This window comes from Abramis brama, assembly GCF_963993115.1.
Source record: "Abramis brama genome assembly, chromosome: 7".
Classification (NCBI taxonomy): Eukaryota; Metazoa; Chordata; class Actinopteri; order Cypriniformes; family Leuciscidae; genus Abramis; species Abramis brama.
This window is the reverse complement of record NC_139969.1, coordinates 27,599,954-27,618,389: the sequence shown is the minus strand read 5'-3', so window position 1 is coordinate 27,618,389 and position 18,436 is coordinate 27,599,954. Positions and strand designations below refer to the sequence as shown.

Below are 18,436 nucleotides of genomic sequence, written 5' to 3'. Positions count from 1 at the left end.
CCTCCGCTTCACTACTGCTCATGCGACGCTCCTGCTTGACGCTCACGCGTTGCTCCTGCTCGCGGTGTGAATGCACTCACTGAACATGCACGCCGGAAAAAATTTGCGCTGCTCACGCGCCGCTCGCGGTCTGAAACGGCCGTAATTCACAAGATTTCCTACATGTGCGTTCTGTGTGCATGTGTGATGCTGATGTTGCGCGATGTTATTCATGCGCGCCCGAGTGCATTTGAATCGGCATATGTCAGACTGAAAATAACGTGAAAATCGGCCAATTCTTGTCACTAGCCGATTAATCAGTTCATCTCTAAAAGATTAGCATTAAAAGTATAATGTTCAGATAGGCTATGCAACAAATTATTATGTTATTTGATAACAATACTCATATTAGCAAATTTTTTTTTTTTTTTTTACTTTTTTTTCCACTTTTTTTTCAACTTGCTGCGGCCCCCCTGGCGCCCCCTGGCGGCCCCCACTTTGAAAACCCCTGCCATAATGTACCCTGAGTGTAAAAATAGCCACATTCATCGTGAAGCGTGCAAGCTATTTGCAAAGATTAATATAAAGATTAATATAAAGGTCAATAAAACGTTACACTCACTTGTTCTTCTGTAGGTTCAGCAGGAACACGAATAGTTGGTACTGATCCTTTTTTCAGGAGCAGCTTCTTAGCAAATCCAGCTTTATACTGACCCTCGTTTGTAAAGCAGTCTCGAGTCTGGTGAAATTATTTGCGCAAACATGACAGCATTGACGTTGATCGTGGGGAATATTCCCTTCGAAAACAAAACTCAGCCACTGCGTCTTCAGCTGTACGGATTTAGAAACATCATCAATATGACTGCTGTGTTCATTATTACACCCAAGAACAGAACACCACAATCGTTAGACGCCATTCTACTCAGCACTCCAGCTATCAACAATGAACGCGCCGGTCGGCGCGTGCTATGATTGACAGCTCGCTCACGAGGGCGGGTCTGTGTTTGAAACGCTGCTGTCAATCAGCCATCGTGGGAGGGGCGTCGATTTTGTAACGTCACAATATCGAACAGCTTGATTTGAGACAGGAGGAAACGTATAAGAAGATTTAAAAAAAACCACTGGATGGATTTTTATCATTTTATGATGGTTGTGTACAGGCACTGCCAACACACATTTCAGTACAATCAACTTGTAAAAGTGCATGTACCATTATATGACCCCTTTAATTGTCCATAACACCCCGAAAACTAGCCTGCTTGCCTTGCACATCTAATTAATGGGCAAAGTTTTCCGACTTTTTTTCTTACCTTTCTTTCTTTGCCTATTCCACGAGTGGTAGGCTAAAATATTATTTTTCGTCACGTCATCCGCCCGATCCGCATCTCTTGTGTGTGTGTGTGTGTGTGTCTGTGAGTTGGCTCGGCCCTCCCTCATGCAGCTTAATTGGTTGACATCGTGTGTATGATTGACAGGAACAGAATGTAAGGCTGATCAGACAGTCGAAACGAATGTGTGTGCTCCTTTAGGCCTATATAATTATTTTTTTGTTGTTCTTTGAATTAGTCAATTATTTTAAATAAAATTAAAATGAAAATTATTCATTATTACATGATTTAATTTCTATAGGCTAGCCTATATTTTTTTTAGCAGACTGCTTTTTTTTTTTTTTCCTGTCCTGGACTCGGTCTTGACTCGGACTCGAACCTTTTTGGACTCGGTCTTGACTTGGACTCGAACCTCTTTGGACTCGGTCTTGACTTGGACTCGACTAGTCCTGGTCTTGGACTCGACAAAGGTGGTCTTGACTACAGCCCTAGTTGAAGAGTCCTTGTTTTTGTTTTTCAAGAAAATTCGGGTGATTCCGCTTACCTTGCCGCTGCTCTGTAATATCGTCGTCCTCGTCCGCCACACTCTTTCTCGGCTCACAATGTCTCTGGTCACGTCTACTTCAGCATCCACAAAGCTTCTCTGTTTCTGGGTGATGTCATCGTCCAGGTCAGGCTTGATAGTAGAGCGCTTCTTGGCCATGATTTTAGCCTTGATGGCAGCGATCTTCTCCACAGACATGGCTTCTGACAGAGACCTAAGATCAGCAGAAGTAGGATTAGCTAAACTGAGGGACTCACAGCCTCAATTTAGGACAACTAAGCAGTTAAGGGTCACAACTAAAGGGTAAATACACAACTTTTTCTAACTTTGACTATATTCAATATACAGCACAGCTTTGAGTTTATAAAACTGGAATTACATTTTAAAATATTAAGAACACATTTATAAAACGCTCTTTAGATAATCCATTAATCACCACTTGCACTGCATTTTTTACGAACTTGTTTGAAAGATCCTTTGTATGTATTGTGAACTCCCATAGTCATAGTGATAATAGTGATAAAGATAAACTATTAACAGGAACCAAACTTGTCCAGTCTCAGCTACAACTACAGAGTTTGAGGGTCAAAGTAGACGTTGTTCACGAGCAGCCAATAAAGACCATAAACTGGCATTATGCAAATTTTGAATTTGAATTTCAGAACCAATTTTTTATTTTGGGAGACAATAACTCCATTTATCTGCACTTTGATCTTTGAAACTTTGCAAAACTTTTACATTCACAAACAGCTATATTACACACATCATGAAAGGTAATATCCAAAAAAGCATAAAAGGCGCACATCAAAACACTGGATCATACCTGATCTGATCCGTCTGCACAATGCTTTCCTTATGACCCTCGAGACGAGCCGCCAGACGCTCCTTATCCAGACGCACACGCTCTTCATCCTGAGAATCACATGCATAAATCATAAATTAATGAATCCTATATCCTACAGCTCTGCTTTTCAGCAATATAAATGTAAGCAAAGACTTCAGATGGAAAGCCAAGAAATACTTGTGTTAAAATGTTTCTCACCTCAACCCGAGGTTTTTTAGCCTCTGACGACGCTTCATCCGCTGCCCTTTTAACTGTTAAATTAATTGTTAACTGTTAATTGTAATTTATTGCCAGTAAATTGGTGATTCTTGACTACAAATCTTTAAAAGACAAAACTTTTTCAAACTATGTTTCAGACTTTTATCACATGCCTAATTATGGCCTATTATGCATGATGGTTTTTTTAACGAAGAGCATGCTCAAAAAAAATAATATCCACACACCTTGTGTCGGCCTTTGTAGACCGATCTCAATGGGCGCACTTCTGTCGATACTCGTCGATGACGCTGTAAAATTGTATTAAATGCCACTTTAATTACAAACAGATAAATAGTTATGTTGCTTTAGTAATGAGTTGAATACGGTAACGTCTGTGATTTCTCGTCACACTTACAGCTTTCTCCATTGAGATAGGACAACAAGTCTTTTCTGTCAGGTCGTCTTACAACAGGGATGTTCTCTGTCTGCAATCAGAGAAACAGCTTTACCTTTTACTTTCCAGTCAACTATGCAAAATGTGAACAGTGTCTACATTATAAAAGAAAAACATGAAGACAAAACTTCTAACAGTGAATGAACATACATAAACATGATCATATATGAGGGTCCATGGCATATGAAAGATTAACAAACCATACGTATATAAAATCGTTTTACTTACTGCAGCTCTCCGCACATAGGACGGATGGGGAAGATGCACATTGTTGAGCAGGAAAAGAATGGAGTCAAGAGTGTAGTACTCTTTAGGCTGTCCCTCTTTTCCAGTTCTGTAATGACATTAAATTGCATGTCATATATATATATATATATATATATATATATATATATATATATATATATATATATATATGTGTGTGTGTGTGTGTGTGTGTGTGTGTGTGTGTATATATATATATATATATATGAATCAAGCTGTAAAGTCTATTTAGCATTTTTTTTATTAAATAAATATTCATAACCTTTCAATCCCACTTTTCATTGAAATTATGCTGAAATTTTTGCATTATACAATGAAATTTTCATTATTTTCAGCATAAATTCAATGAAAAGTGGGATTGAAAGGTTATGAATATTTATTTGATTTGATTTTGTAAATTAATTTGTGGATCAAATTTTTTCTACCCCTACTGTATACAAGTAACTTTGACAATTGCTCTCTCTGGTGGCATCTAAAATTACCAGACAAAATACAAATAAAATAAATAAATAACTGAACCTGCAATCTGGTCATTTTTTACCCTTTCATTAAGATACATACATTTCCACCAAAATACGTTACAAACCGCAACAACCTTGTATGAACCCTAGATAGGACACATCACATGAGATCATGTGGGTTCACTATCATAACATAGCTAACTTACGTGAACAATAACAGAACATTACAAAAAAAGGATTGTAGTGGCTCCATGGTACAGTGTAGTATTAGATAAAATATTAGATAATATCCTAGTACTTTGAGGCAAAGTATCCAAATATCATAATATCAAAATATCCATGCTACATGTTATTTACATGTTACTTCAAGGTATAGCATGTACAAAAAACATACTTTGTAATTTTTAGATCCTATTTCGTGGAACCAAGTTAGTGAATAGTGATTGATTGCAAAGTTTTAAACTCTCACTCAGATCAAATGACAATAGTTCAACAATAACAAATGAGAAGTTGTCGCGCAGCATCAGTGAAGCCTACGATGTTGTCAAGGAAAACAACTCAGTGGGTTTTAAGGAACCGCCAAAATATTAGTTATAATCTATCGGTATCTATATATGCATTTACACTAGCTTACAGATACAGTACGCCTTCTCCTTTCCATTAACATTTTCACACAACACGAGTTTCTCCACACGAGTCCATCAGTAGCGCATTAGCAGCTAAAGCAGCTCAGCTCAAAACAAAACGGACAACTGAGCAGAACAAGCGCACACATACCCCCAAATGACATAGTTAGTCTTGACATTTTTTGGCCAGGAGAATTCTCCGAAAATAACTTCATCTCCTTTCGCAACGATCTCCTTTTTCTGGATATTGTACTGGCGAAGAACACTCAACACGTCCGCCATGATCGCGCCTCCTCATTACGAGTGTTTTATTTAAGACCCCGCAACTTCTCAGCACAGGACTGCTAGGAATAGTGCCTATGTCAAATTCATGAATTTATAAGCTTTATAATGTTCTTTTTTTGGACTTCAACCGCAATAGGGACCATATAAACTGATTCAGTAAATGTATTATTCACAGGCGAATAGGAGTTATGTATTAAAACGTATTTAAGAATCGCATGCACAGGTCAGGCAAATCCGGGGCATCTAAATCGAACAGCCTCTGTCAAGTCTTAACTGACTATAAACTGTTAATTCACTGTCATAAACGTTACAAAAAAAGAAAGAAAATAAATGCATTTTAGGTTTCTATTATATTAATACAAACAAAAACTTAATTTCACATACCTTCAGAAAGACCTTAATAACTTTGAGTCTATAAAATGTATATTTTGCATAGACAGGAAGACTGTCTGCTTTATTCATTGTATCTCTTGCATTAAGGTGATTATGGTTGTTTGTAATGTCGTGGGGAAAAACACTGTCCCAAGTCTTTCTTTAGTAGTTTAGAGCCTAATTATCTTATATTCAGTTATTTTTAGCCTATCATGTTTTCAAAAAAATACTATTACTGACACTGACTAGCAACAGTATCAGCGATTAAAAAGTTTGCTAGACTCGATTACAATAACATGAGTGATTAATGTTAAATTATAGATATTGTCTGAATAGTAACATTACAGATAGAATTAAGCAGCATCACAAACAAATTACTCTCAAAAGGATCTTTATTAATTTATAATTAATGCTGTTAATAAAAGAAAAAAAATCTCCTTTTTAGATATAATCTAATTGGCAACAGGAAACGTGTAGTATCAACTTAAACAGCAATTTTGGCTTTAAAAACTAAAATACTTTCAGTTTTCTATTATTGTATAGTGTAAACACTATAAGGTCACCTTATGAAATATATCTATTGAACAATAAAAACAAAAAAAATATAAATAAACTTTGGTAACTTGCTATCGTTACTACATCAACAAATTCAATAAAACAATAGCAAATGAATTTCAATTTGTATCCTCAATTTTTAACATCCAAAGTCTTTCATTATTTGTCATACTTATCCCATACTTCAAGAGGTTTACATCTAAATTAACTAGTGTTACACAAATAGAGCAAAAGGTACATTCAGTTTTGTATCTCAAAAGTAAAAGGTAGTAATTGTTTACAGACATTTTAGTGTTTGTTAGTTTGTGCCTACATTTCCTTTACATAATTATTATCCTAGCAGCGTTAGAAAACTTAAAACCTTGATTTGACCTTAAGAGTTACAAAGAGCAACAGAAAATGCAAAAAGGCAACTTTCTACACATAAATGAATCTAGAAGCAAGATCCATTTACAAGCTCTACCATATACCTCTTTTCTCTCAAATTTGGAGTGTGTGTGTGTGTGTGTGTGTGTGTGTGTGTGTGTGTGTGTGTGTGTGTGTGTGTGTGTGTGTGTGTGTGTGTGTGTGTGTGTGTGTGTGTGTGTGTGTGTGTGTGTGTGTGTGTTCAAAAGTGCAGCACCACAGAGTAAACTGTAAAATATTAAGTTAAGTCTTAAATAGACTGAAGTGTCAAGCCTCTCTTCAATCATAATAAGAAGTTATTTGTGTTCATATATCAAATATCAAGTTGCTGGACCACAAAACAAGAGGTATTTTAACATTAAACATTACCAACAAGTCTAGTAATTAAGAGGCGTTTACACGACACTGTTTTCAATAAAAAAAAGAAACTTTTTATGCATTTTGGTTGTTCATTTACTTGATAACAGGGGCCTGAAAACGGAAACTTTTTGAAAAACGGTTTCAAAGTGCAAGTTTTTGAAAACTATACCATTATCGTCTTTGCATAAATAAATAAAAAACGTGAATTTGTGAAAACAGTGATGTCATGCACATGCGTATTATGTGTTTATAGGTGCGTAGTATTTCTTTACAAAGTGACATCGCCAACTACTGGCCTGCTGCACAATAAAAAATTTTTAATCTTTTTCGAGGATCCGTATGAACGGGGACCATTTCGACAATGTTGTCGTCTGTGCACGAAAAACACAAAGGAAAAACATTCCTATTTTTAGTACATCGTTGTCGTGTAAACATTGCTCGATTTCCAATTCAATGAACTTGCAAATGTATTTTGCTTCATATTTGTCACAGATTTTAGTGGAAGAGCTATCTGTGCACTTTCAGCTCAAAGTGTAATATTACATTATATATAATATTATAACAACTCATTACACAGAACAAAACATGAATGAAGACCATGAAATAGAAGATTATTTCCAATGAAGGTCAGTGACATACATGAACTTATAACTTAAAAAAAAAAAAAAAACTGTGTAAAAGACACATTATGCTCTTCTTGGGAAGAAGCAAACATTACATTAGACCAGGTTTAAAAAACAGTTATATTGAATGAAGATCATTACTTCACTAATTTGCTTTTGATTTTCCCCTTCAACTAATCCAGCCTGCTGGATATTGAATTACACTTGGACTTGATTCCAGACTTTGATTCCAAAAATTGTCTTTTTTTTTTTGCATGTTGACGTGGGGTGCATCAATGTCTTGTTGTCGTTCAGAAAACTGTCTGCATGCTACAAAACCAAAAGATTTTAAATGACATCAAGTGCGAAGTTACGGATGACGTCGACTGCTTGCGAGTCAAAGCCGCAGATGTCCAGCATGCCACGGTCTTCAGGGTCAGCGATGGACAGCGAGTTGGCAATCATTCCACACACAATCAGTTTGGAAAATAAACCACTTTTCTAAAAAAACAAAAATAAAAATAAAAACACAAACATGACATTTTCTCTTTAAAATTAAGAACATCCTATCACTATTACCAAATCTAAGAAACCATTCTAAAAGAACTGGACTGTCAATTGATTTAAAATGTAATTATCACATGATAAGCCAATTAATCTATTTGTAGATTAATTGTATACAGTTTGGGGGTCAGAAATAGTTTTCATTATTTAAAAGAAATTAACACTTATTTAGCAAGGATGCATTGAATTTATCAAAAGTGACAGTAAAGACATTTATAATGTTACAAAAGATTTCTATTTCAGATAAATGTGATTCTTTTAAACTTTCTATCCATCAAATCCTTAAAAAAAATGTATCACCGTTTCCACAAAATTATTAAGCAGCACTACTGTTTCCGACACTGATTATAATCAGAATCGTTTCTTGAGCAGCAAATCATCATATTAGAATGATTTCTGAAGGATCATGTGACACTGAAAACTGGAGTAATGATGCTGAAAATTCAGCTTTGATCACATGAATAAATTACATTTTAAATTATATTAAAATACAAAACAAACATAATTTTTTTATCAATTGCACTAAATTTGTGTTAAATCAACAGCCTTATTAAAACATATTACAGACAGCAAAGAATATAACAGTGTAATAAGCTAGTAGTTGCACTCACTTGTCTATACGTCTTCAGTGTGTCTGCTGGATTTTCCCTCCCAAGGGTTTGATTATTGGTGAAAATGATGAAGACATCCACAGTTTTCTCATTCTCTGAGGCCCAAGTGATGGGTAAGGCACAGTCCGTACTGCCACCAGGAGTCTAGAGATAAGTCACATGTAGATTATGCTTACAGATGTAGTACAGTAGATGTAATAATTCATTATATAGCATGAAATGTTTTCTCAAGATCTTCTTGCCTGGATGAGCTGTGCTGCTACTTGCATAAGCGTCATATCAGAAGAGACAGAACAGGGAAGAACACTTCCTTCAGAGAAAACCACAATCTGTGTGTTTAGCTCCGTTTGTGCAATTACCTGCAAATAAAAAGGGAACCGTTAAATATATTCGGTACACTGTAAAAAAAAATATTTTCATGATACAGTATGTTATCACAACATTTTATCTTTTGTCAAATCAATGTAGATAATATGGTTCAGATAACATAATATTTTGAGTTTGTATTTAATAAAACAATCTCCATTGTATTAACTAACATTTTTAATTTCAATGAACTCAAAATTAAGACAACCAGGTTCAAATTTTGATATTTTTATTTTAAGCTCATATTTGATACTTTTTTTATTAAGTAAAAATCTTTTTATTGACCACCATCAGGTAGTGCTTCACGTTTCTCTTTGCTGTGAAATCTTTACTGATTTTTATAAAGTAAACATAAGAATAACTTTTGTATTGTTAGCAATATTTCAAGATGAACATAATACTGGACTGAAGCTAAACTTAGGTTTACTGGATTATCCATACACCATTTAAAGAAAACTAACTTGTGTTAAAATATGAGTATTAAATATGATACGTCAGAAACGTTCATCTTAAGACGCTTACTAAGACATATGTGACCCTGGATCACAAAACCAGTCACAAGTCGCACGGGTATATTTGTGGCAATAGCCAACAATACATTGTATGGGTCAAAATTATTGATTTTTCTTTTATGCCAAAAATCATTAGGATATTAAGTAAAGATCATGTTCCATGAATATATTTGGGTAATTTCCTGCCATAAATATATAAAAACTATATTTTTGTGAGTGAATGCAGCACAATCGCAAACATAAATGGACAACTTTAAAGGAGATTTTCTAAATTTTTTTGCACCCTCAGATTCCAGATTTTCAAATAATTGTATCTCGGCCAAATATTGTCCTATCTTAACAAACCATACATCAATGGAAAGCTTATTTATTCAGCTTTCAGATGATGTATAAATCTCAGTTTTAGAAAATTGACCCATGTGACTGGTTTTGTGGTGCAGGGTCACATATTATAGACAAATAGAGTCGCAACTGATATCTATATGCATTTTATACAAGTAGTCAGCTATACGGTTATACAGATCTCATTGATTTACAAGCTTTCAGAATTTCATCTTACTTTTTGGCCATTCAAAACTAGAATTTTTACGATTTGAATAAAAGGTGTTTTTTCCTCTTCCAGTATGAGCTCCATATTATCCTATATCATACAATATGATGAGCTATTAAAGCCTGATGTATCAATTTTCATCACGTGCAACATTTATTTTTAAACCTTAAACCTTAAACGTTCAATAAATATGTTACATTAAAAAAAAAGAGAGAAAAAATAACGATTTTTCTGATTATTATTTTATATGTCATCCTTCTTTACAGGATTAAAGGTGCAAATGCTAAATGTTCATTTTGTCCACTTTTAGAAGCGAACTAGCATACAGACAGCCTCAAAGCGATCACGAATCAACTAAAGGTCACAAAAGTCTTGATTTAATTGGGTTTGTAAGTTCTTGCTTGGATATAATCAACATTTCGCTCTTCTTAAAGTGTCTAAAAGTCTTTACAAGATTCGCATATGAGAGCAGTGCACTGGAGAGGCAATTCATTGATGTTTACAAGACTAGAGTGTCCCGTCATAAAAGGAATATGCAAGGAATGTGAAATATGTGCGGGGCGGATACTCAGCAGCAACACACACTTTCTCCAAGGACAAAATATTAGCTTAAAATATGACTTAAGGCTCTTGATAGACGTCACTGTGTTTCTAGAACACAGTTTGCAGTGGTGTAGTCTTACCATGCACATTGCCGCTGCCACTGCCACAGTGCTGATGGAGCTGCCGTGAGTCACGCTGCTCAGAGAAGAACTTACATCAACTGCCACCAAATAACGCTTGCCTGTGGGCTCCACAGCCTGGGGACATAAAGAGTCACAGGTTAAAGGCATAGTTCACCCAAAAATGAAAATTCTATCATCATTTACTCACCCTCAAGTTGTTCCAAGCCTGTATGAGTTTCTTTCTTCTGCTGAACACAAAAGAATATATTTGGAAGAATATGGGTAACCAACTTCCACAGTATTTTATTCCCATACTATGGAAGTCAATGGGGTTCATCAACTGTTTGGTTACCAACATTCTTCAAAATATCTTCTTTTGTGTTCAGCAGAAGAAATAAACTCATACAGGTTTGGAACAACTTGAGGGTGAGTAAATGATGGCAGAATTTTCATTTTTGCGTGAACTATCCCTTTAACAGCACATCTCGAAAACAAATGCGTTACACAGCTTACGTTGAGGCCAGGGCTAGACTGGCCATAGGGCATACCGGGCATTTTCCCGGTGGGCCGACGTGCTTTTTGGGCCGATACATCTCATACTCATACATAAAAACAAATATTATTATTTTTTCTTTTCTTTGTTTATGATCATAGTGGGCCGGTCTGGGCCAAAATGCCCGGGCCGATTTTTTGTCCCAGTCCAGCCCTGGTCGAGGCGTCACTCACTGAAATAGTTTTGCAGAAGGCGCAGTCCAGGGCTTGAACAATGTCTCTGTCCGGCTCCCATTTCAGTTTGCTACGCTTCCCATGACCTCGCTTATAGTTTTCAGATGCCACAAGAATGTTGAACGGCTGTGTTTTTGCCTGAAATAGCACACACGTTGAAAATGAACATGTAAAAATGTATATTTTATTCTATTCAAGTATTTGGAATTTTTATAATTAATTTCAAATGTATGAATTAGAGCTGCACGATTAATCGTTTAAAAGATCGTGATCTCGATTCAAACACCCACGTGATCTCATTCCTCAATGACAACGATTCTGCTGTGTCTATGAAACCTTTGATAAGATCACACCTGAACATTCAAATCTGAGTACGAGTTGCCGCTGATCCAGAGAGAGCAGTTATCATGTTTAGGTATGAAACGGCTTCACAAACAGTCTTTTCAACCACACAGTATGTTTATTTCTATCTTACAATAATTAAGATTATCACATAAGTACTGCGATAAAATGGAGTTGAGTTAAGCGGAGTTAAACACAGCCAAAGTCATTGAATCATTCATTCAAGAGATCCGTTCAAAAACGCTGATTCATCCAGTAATGAAACGAGTCATTGAATCATTCATTTAAACCAAATGTATATATATAAAAAATAAAAGCAACTAACATTTTGTCAGAACCTCTAGTAAATGTACATGTTATAATATTTTATTTAGTTTAGTCCATTCAGAATCATGGAAGAATCGTGATCTTGTTTAACACAAAAAACGTGATCCTCAATTAATCCAGAATCGTGCAGCTCTAGTATGAATGTCACTAAATTAGATGTTAAACATATTATTTAATATTATTATTTTTATTACAACAAAATAACAAAGAAAATAATAATTTTCATAATTTATTTTAAGGAAAGATAACACTTTCCCAGCAAACCATTTCACAAATATAATTTGTTGAGCTTATGATTATAAAACAATAAATATATTATTACTATAATGTTCATAGTTAATGTGATGAACTACACCTGTGGTTACTCTGTTAGGACACCTGTGAGAACTTGCTGACTTCATACATCCACTAAAAATCACCAAAACACCAGTTAATTCAAAGTCATTGGAAAATGGCTCCGGAAACTTAGTTCTGATTTGTTTGCAGGTGCCACATAGTTTGATATTTTTGCTATATAATGCAAAAACATTCATGATTTTTAAGGGTCTCAATGCTACACATACAATAAATGATAAGATTTCAAAATAACTGAACTAAGGAGCATAACTGGATGCTGCTATTGTCTTAAAATGATGTTGTTGTTGTAACCTGACCTTTTTCAGTGCAGTCTCATCCTGAATCCTTTCACAAACAGCGGCAACATCCGGACTTCCAGGTGCCAGAACCTTGTCTGCTGTCAACTTACCCAAATGCTTCAATAAAACAACCACTGGCATCTCTTTTAGCAATGCTTTCCATACCTGAAAGGGACCAATAACAACATTGTCATCAAAAACGAAGAAGACCTTTCAGCCTCATGAGTGCTCGTCATGTGCATTCACTGCCAAGAAAACTGCATTTACAGAAAAATCAGAAAAGTTTCTGTAGTTTATCTTTATTATTACTTTATACTTTGAATTTCTATGCTCAAACTAGGGCTGTCACAACCATTGTTGGGGATAACTTAATAGATCTTTTTTTCAAGTAACTAGTAAAGTAATGCATTACTTTTAAATGTATAACAAAATAATTGAGTTACTTTTCAAGTAAGCAATGCAAGTTACTTTGCTTTCCCATCTATTGACTGACAGATCTCCTGTCTCCATGTTGAGAGAAATCAGGTGCACTGCGAACACATGTAGTTCTAGACTAAATGTGAGCATTTACTCCTCACTTGCACAAAAACACATTCAGTATTGCTCAAAATGAATAAAAACAGTGAAACAAACTCAGAATATTACGCAAACCTGCAATAACTAAATATGTTAAATAAGACTGATATACTTTATGCATTTAATCTCACTTTATTAACCAATGTCTTTGCTGCTGACCTTATATGATCCAATTCAACCATACTAACAAGAGAAAATGACTTTAGTTAAACATCACATTTGTGTATTATTTTATTGCTGTAAATAACTTTCCCCAACACTGGTCACAACACCAAAATTTCAGTAGTTGATACCAATAAAATGTCACAATGCTTGATACCCATTTCAATACCACTGCAATATTTAATAGCAACTAACATATTTATTGATATATTTTTTTTTTTTTTTTTTTTTTTTTTTTATCAAAATGAAATGTGGTTCAGACCTCTTTGGACTTCAGGTGGTTGGTCAGAACCTGCTCTTTTTCCAGCCTCTGCTCCTCAATAAAATGAATGAGCTCCTGTTCATCAGTCGAGTGTTTGGCTTTCTCCACAGCTTCCAGATATCCAAAAACCTTTTGCAGATCATCAGAGATCTCTTTATCGCCATACGCTTCCTGAACCCCATTCCATCCTTTTGTGACGTATTTGCAAACAAGAGCAACAGCTGTAGAGAACAAGAACACATACTTATCTTTCCTCATGTGACTTTTGACACAAGAAGCATTTTTACAAGAAATCATTGAATAGACATTACAAAAAGTGCCTTTAGACGTCAAAATAATGTTTTATTTCCATAGGATTAAACATAAACCCATCGCTGTCCACAACAAACCATTTTGCAAGCACTCACCGTCATTGGTTGGCTTCATGTGGGACAGCCTGAGGAGGTCCTGGTGTGACCAGCCTGCCCTGTGCTTGCACTTAGTCACGGCCCGCGCCAGGCTCATACCGTCCTGGCTGTTGTACCAATCAGTCACGGCCCTCCGCAGAGCCCGTCCCCACATCCCAGAGCCCTCTTTCAGTTCCTTCTTATACTGCACAAATGTGAAGAGCTGCACGGGCGCGCGACACAGTTCCTTCAGCGCCCGTAAGGCGGCCTGCCTGGTCTTGCAGTCTGCATGCTGTGAGCAGACGGCCAGGGCGAAGAGGCTGGGGTTGGGACGGACAGCGCGGCCCTCCAGATTCAGGCGTCTGATCTCCTCCACCACCTCACAGCCTCGTCCGCCCTCGATGAACTGCATCAGGGACAGGGCGTTCTCCATACCCAGAGGACACTCTTTAGTGCTGTATGTGGCGCTCTCAGAGCCGTAACAGAGGAAGCGGCGCAGACACAGTGTGTCTGCGGTCACTGCTCTGCCCGAGGAGTTCAGCACCTGTTCATTAACAACAGACAGTTGTTCTGGAAGAGATGCTGGATCCATAATTAACCGTCCTTCAGTCCTAAAAAAAGATCACAGAGGTTAACATTACACTATAAGCACAGAACATCACCACTCACTAGTCTGTTAGTAGACGCATGGTTTGCTTTGTGCAAACATAATACCAAGGTTATTCTTTTAAAGGACCATGTAAATACTATGGCACATGAACATGGTGTGTGTGTTCTGATAAACCCTACATTATGGGGACAACATGACCAAATGTCCCCACAAAGATTGCAATATCCTAAATCCTTGTGAGGACATTTTTGGTCCCCATTAGGAAAATGTAAAATGCAGAAAGTTTTCTGTGATGGGTAGTTTTTGGGGTAGGGTTAGTGTAAGGGGACAGAATATACAGTTTGTACAGTATAAAAACCATTATGTCTATGGAATGTCCCCATACAACATGAAAACACAATGTGTGTGTATGTGTACACTATATACAGTCAAACTAAAATTTATTCAGACACCTTCAACATTTCGCACATTATCACAGTTTATTCGCTATAGTTTAGAAAATGGTAATAAAATATGACAAGAACTCAAGAGTTACCAAATCAGGTGTTATTTCACTGGTTTTGGCCATCCTTCTGTTAGACTGTCTCACAAATGAATTAGGTTGAATAACTGTCAGCTGTTAAATTTAAGTACACAATTAGATAATACCAATTTAGGACAACAAATTACCAAGCAATGTTTAATTTTGTCCAGTCTGTGGTGTAAAAAGTTTGCATTACCAATTAAAGAAAAGCAAAACCATGGTCAGGTCAAAGTGTCTGAATAATGTTTTGGTCCCAAATGTTCATACATTTTACTGGTGGTCCACTGTATGAAGCATTTTGGGGTATAATATGTCACAGTTTACTTTATTTTTCTATCCACACTTACATAAATTAACTTAATTGCCTTGCACCCACTAGCAAAAAAAATAAAAATAAAAAAAAAATATTTCTGGTGTCTGAATAATTTTTGGTTTGTCTGTAACGTTATACAAACGTTTACTTTATACTTGTTTTGTACCAAGTGCAAAGTAATAATAAAGAGTAACGTTAGTGATGAAATGACTTTTGAAGTCCAACTTGAGGTAATGTACATCTTAGTACACTTCACTGTAGCTTTTAACATTTGAATTAACCACTGTATATTTTAAAGGCTCGGTTCTTCAAACCGTTGAGATTGTGCGCGTTATTTTGTTTTGTCAGCTTTATGAGGATCAGTTCACTAGCGGCTTTAATCCTGTTAGCCAGTTAGCCAGGGCGAGGAAAACCTCCTCAAAATACACTCATCCAGCCAATAAAGTTCAGATAGAACAGCTCCATCACACCCATGCTAACTTACATCACTGATAAACAACATGACGACCACAACCTTTAAATCACACACACATGATGAAGAAGGGAGGGGTAGACCAAGATCAGTTAGCCCGATGCTAACTTACATCACTCTACACACAAACTCTTTCTCTGAATATACAAATACCTCAAAATCCTGCTGGAAAACTGTTTAATAAGTCCAAAAGCTGCCAAAGTCTCTAACGTTAGATCTTCCCGAGAGTTACAGCTCCTCCCTTTAAAATCAGAGTCAAGGAAGAAGTGAAGAGAGAAGATTCCTGACTGAGCGCAACACAATGGCCGTGTCTCAAAACCTAGTGACCTTCCTAGCTAGACATCATTGGCGGAACGCGCATATTCATGCCTTAAAAAGATGTCTATGTAGGCAGTTAACAGAGTTTTGTGTGAGATTTTGCTTCATTTTAGAGACTTGTAGGCCTAAAAAGATTCACAATACTAATAATATAGTATCTTTGTATGTTATTTATTTCTTTAAAAAAGTGTAACTTTTGTCATTTCTTTTTATTTTATTTACTACACAAAATTTATACTTTTTAATTTAAATAAATGTATTAAAAAAGCAACATTAATGCACTATTAAGGGTTTTTTTTTATGCAACAAAAAATATACAAAGATTTGCACATGCATACACCTCACAACAAGTAGAAAATAACATAGCCTACATAAGAATATGTAAAATAAAGTAGGTCATGCCAGGGGTAAAATTACATCAATTTAAAGTAACAAAAAGCTTCATAGGTCTTCCTTGCTTTTTTGTTCTTAATCTTATCTAATGTAGTACCATATTGTTTAATCTCTTCAATAAAATCATCTATCTATAAATTACAGAAACGTCTGTCTGTCTGTCTGTCTGTCTGTCTGTATGTATGTCTGTGTGTCTGTTAACCACATATCTCTCGAACCGTTAGTCCGATGGATTTCAAATTCGACAGGTGTCTTACCACGGGCACGAGTAAGTGCAGTGCCAAGTTTGACGTTGTTTGGATGAGAAATGCTAAAGATATCGTTAAATATATCATTTTTAAAAGGTTGTGGTTTAAAAATAAACATTCTGACATTAGAGGGTTGTATCGGTCAAAGAAGACCCAAGAAGGTTGTGGTTTAAAAATAAACATTCTGACATAAACACTCAGTCAGCTACACTGTTTACTTCTGAATATTATAGTTTGGTTCCAGAACGTGATAAATCCATTTTGATTAATTTGAGTAAAAATGTGTTTTCTTTACCAAGAAAGTGGCAAGATGAAAACCACTATTTTCTGTTTCAAACTTTCACATAGCATCTTTAGGTTATAATAACATAAAAAATTCAAATCCAGATTTGGATTTTCAAAGATCTATTATAAAAACTGATTATTTTTCCCCAAAAATGCAATAAATTCATGACACTTTTTTTTTCAAAATGCAATTAATCCATTGAATCAATATAAAAGTTATTTTTTATCATATTGAAACTGTTGAAATCAGCCATCGCTTAGAAATATCTCCTGAACTTTTTTGACTGCGATCAGCTCACAAAAACTGATTTTGCACAGGCACTTTGCACTGCTCCCTGAATCGACGCGCTTATTCATTTGTGGATGTAAACTGAATCTGTAAGTCAGCTATGCTGTTTACTTCTGAATATTATATTTCATTCTGGTGCGCTTAACGTTATCGCTACTGTGTAATAGTAGCCTATGCTATTCACCAACTAAACATATCCAATTCAATGCGTTCACAGTCTCTTTCACGGGTATCATTTGTAGTAGCCTATTCACAAACTGTTTCCTCAAGCATAGCGTTTTCTCGGAGTTCACTGTGTGCTTTCTACCATGCACAAATAAAAATGTCACTGAACTTTTGCTGTGTAATTGTAACAATGAGCACTCAAACACACCAAACCAACAATTACTCAAAACACACTCAAAAACTGATTTTGCACGGGCATTTTGCACTAGTATTGTTTAATCTCTTCAATAAAATGTTCAAAGCTTGGCTTAGCTTTAGTCCATTTTTTTCACATGAATGTGACATTTTCCAAGTAAAATAAAAAGTTGTATGGAAGCACATCATACTTATGGAATCAACATTGTCCTGTACAAAACATACTACATCATACAGATCAATTTGTAAACATGTTCCAAACAACCAGAAATTAAATTTGAAACATCCAACCAAAACATTTTTGAATATATACAATCAAAAAAAAAAAAGAGAGATGAGTCACAGATTCTTTGGCATTGCTACAAAATAACATAGGCTAAGTTTTCAATATTCAAATGGAAACGTACAAGCAACTCCTTGACAGGATAAATTCTGTGTACAATTTAATAGGATACCTCTCTAATTTTATTATTAATAAAAAACTTATTTGTTGACCATACTCTTTTCCAGTTAATATTTTCATATTTAGTAGATCAAAACAAGGCAAAGGCTGTTGAACAAGGCAAATAGTTTGTTTTTAAAATATTTATAATATATTTGTTACTGCATTTATCTATTAATATATTAATATCCCCAATTAATATGTATCACTACAAAAACTGGT

At 35.5% G+C, this 18,436-nt stretch overlaps 2 protein-coding genes across 2 annotated transcripts in view; both read right to left on the bottom strand.

Annotated features, from left to right (window-relative positions):
* Nucleotides 1–5,003, bottom strand: part of cdc73 (cell division cycle 73, Paf1/RNA polymerase II complex component, homolog) — a 52,866-nt gene extending 47,863 nt beyond the window's left edge. Inside the window, exons 1-7 of the mRNA XM_084120815.1 lie at nt 4,850–5,003; nt 3,576–3,681; nt 3,309–3,378; nt 3,139–3,201; nt 2,894–2,946; nt 2,675–2,763; nt 1,852–2,065 (exon numbers count right to left, since the gene is read on the bottom strand). Of these exons, the coding sequence (XP_083976941.1) occupies nt 1,852–2,065; nt 2,675–2,763; nt 2,894–2,946; nt 3,139–3,201; nt 3,309–3,378; nt 3,576–3,681; nt 4,850–4,980 (726 nt within the window). The 5' untranslated portion in view covers nt 4,981–5,003. The remainder of the gene's footprint in view (nt 1–1,851; nt 2,066–2,674; nt 2,764–2,893; nt 2,947–3,138; nt 3,202–3,308; nt 3,379–3,575; nt 3,682–4,849) is intronic.
* A 726-nt stretch (nt 5,004–5,729) lies between these two features.
* Nucleotides 5,730–16,183, bottom strand: ro60 (Ro60, Y RNA binding protein). Its single transcript, XM_084119380.1, has 9 exons — nt 16,033–16,183; nt 13,983–14,572; nt 13,576–13,796; nt 12,594–12,740; nt 11,272–11,409; nt 10,564–10,680; nt 8,695–8,811; nt 8,453–8,596; nt 5,730–7,778 (listed from the first exon to the last, which is right to left on the bottom strand). Exons 2-9 carry the CDS (start codon nt 14,551–14,553, stop codon nt 7,626–7,628), a joined length of 1,608 nt encoding a protein of 535 aa, XP_083975506.1. The 5' UTR covers nt 14,554–14,572; nt 16,033–16,183; the 3' UTR covers nt 5,730–7,625.
* Between the last annotated feature and the right edge of the window lie 2,253 nt (nt 16,184–18,436).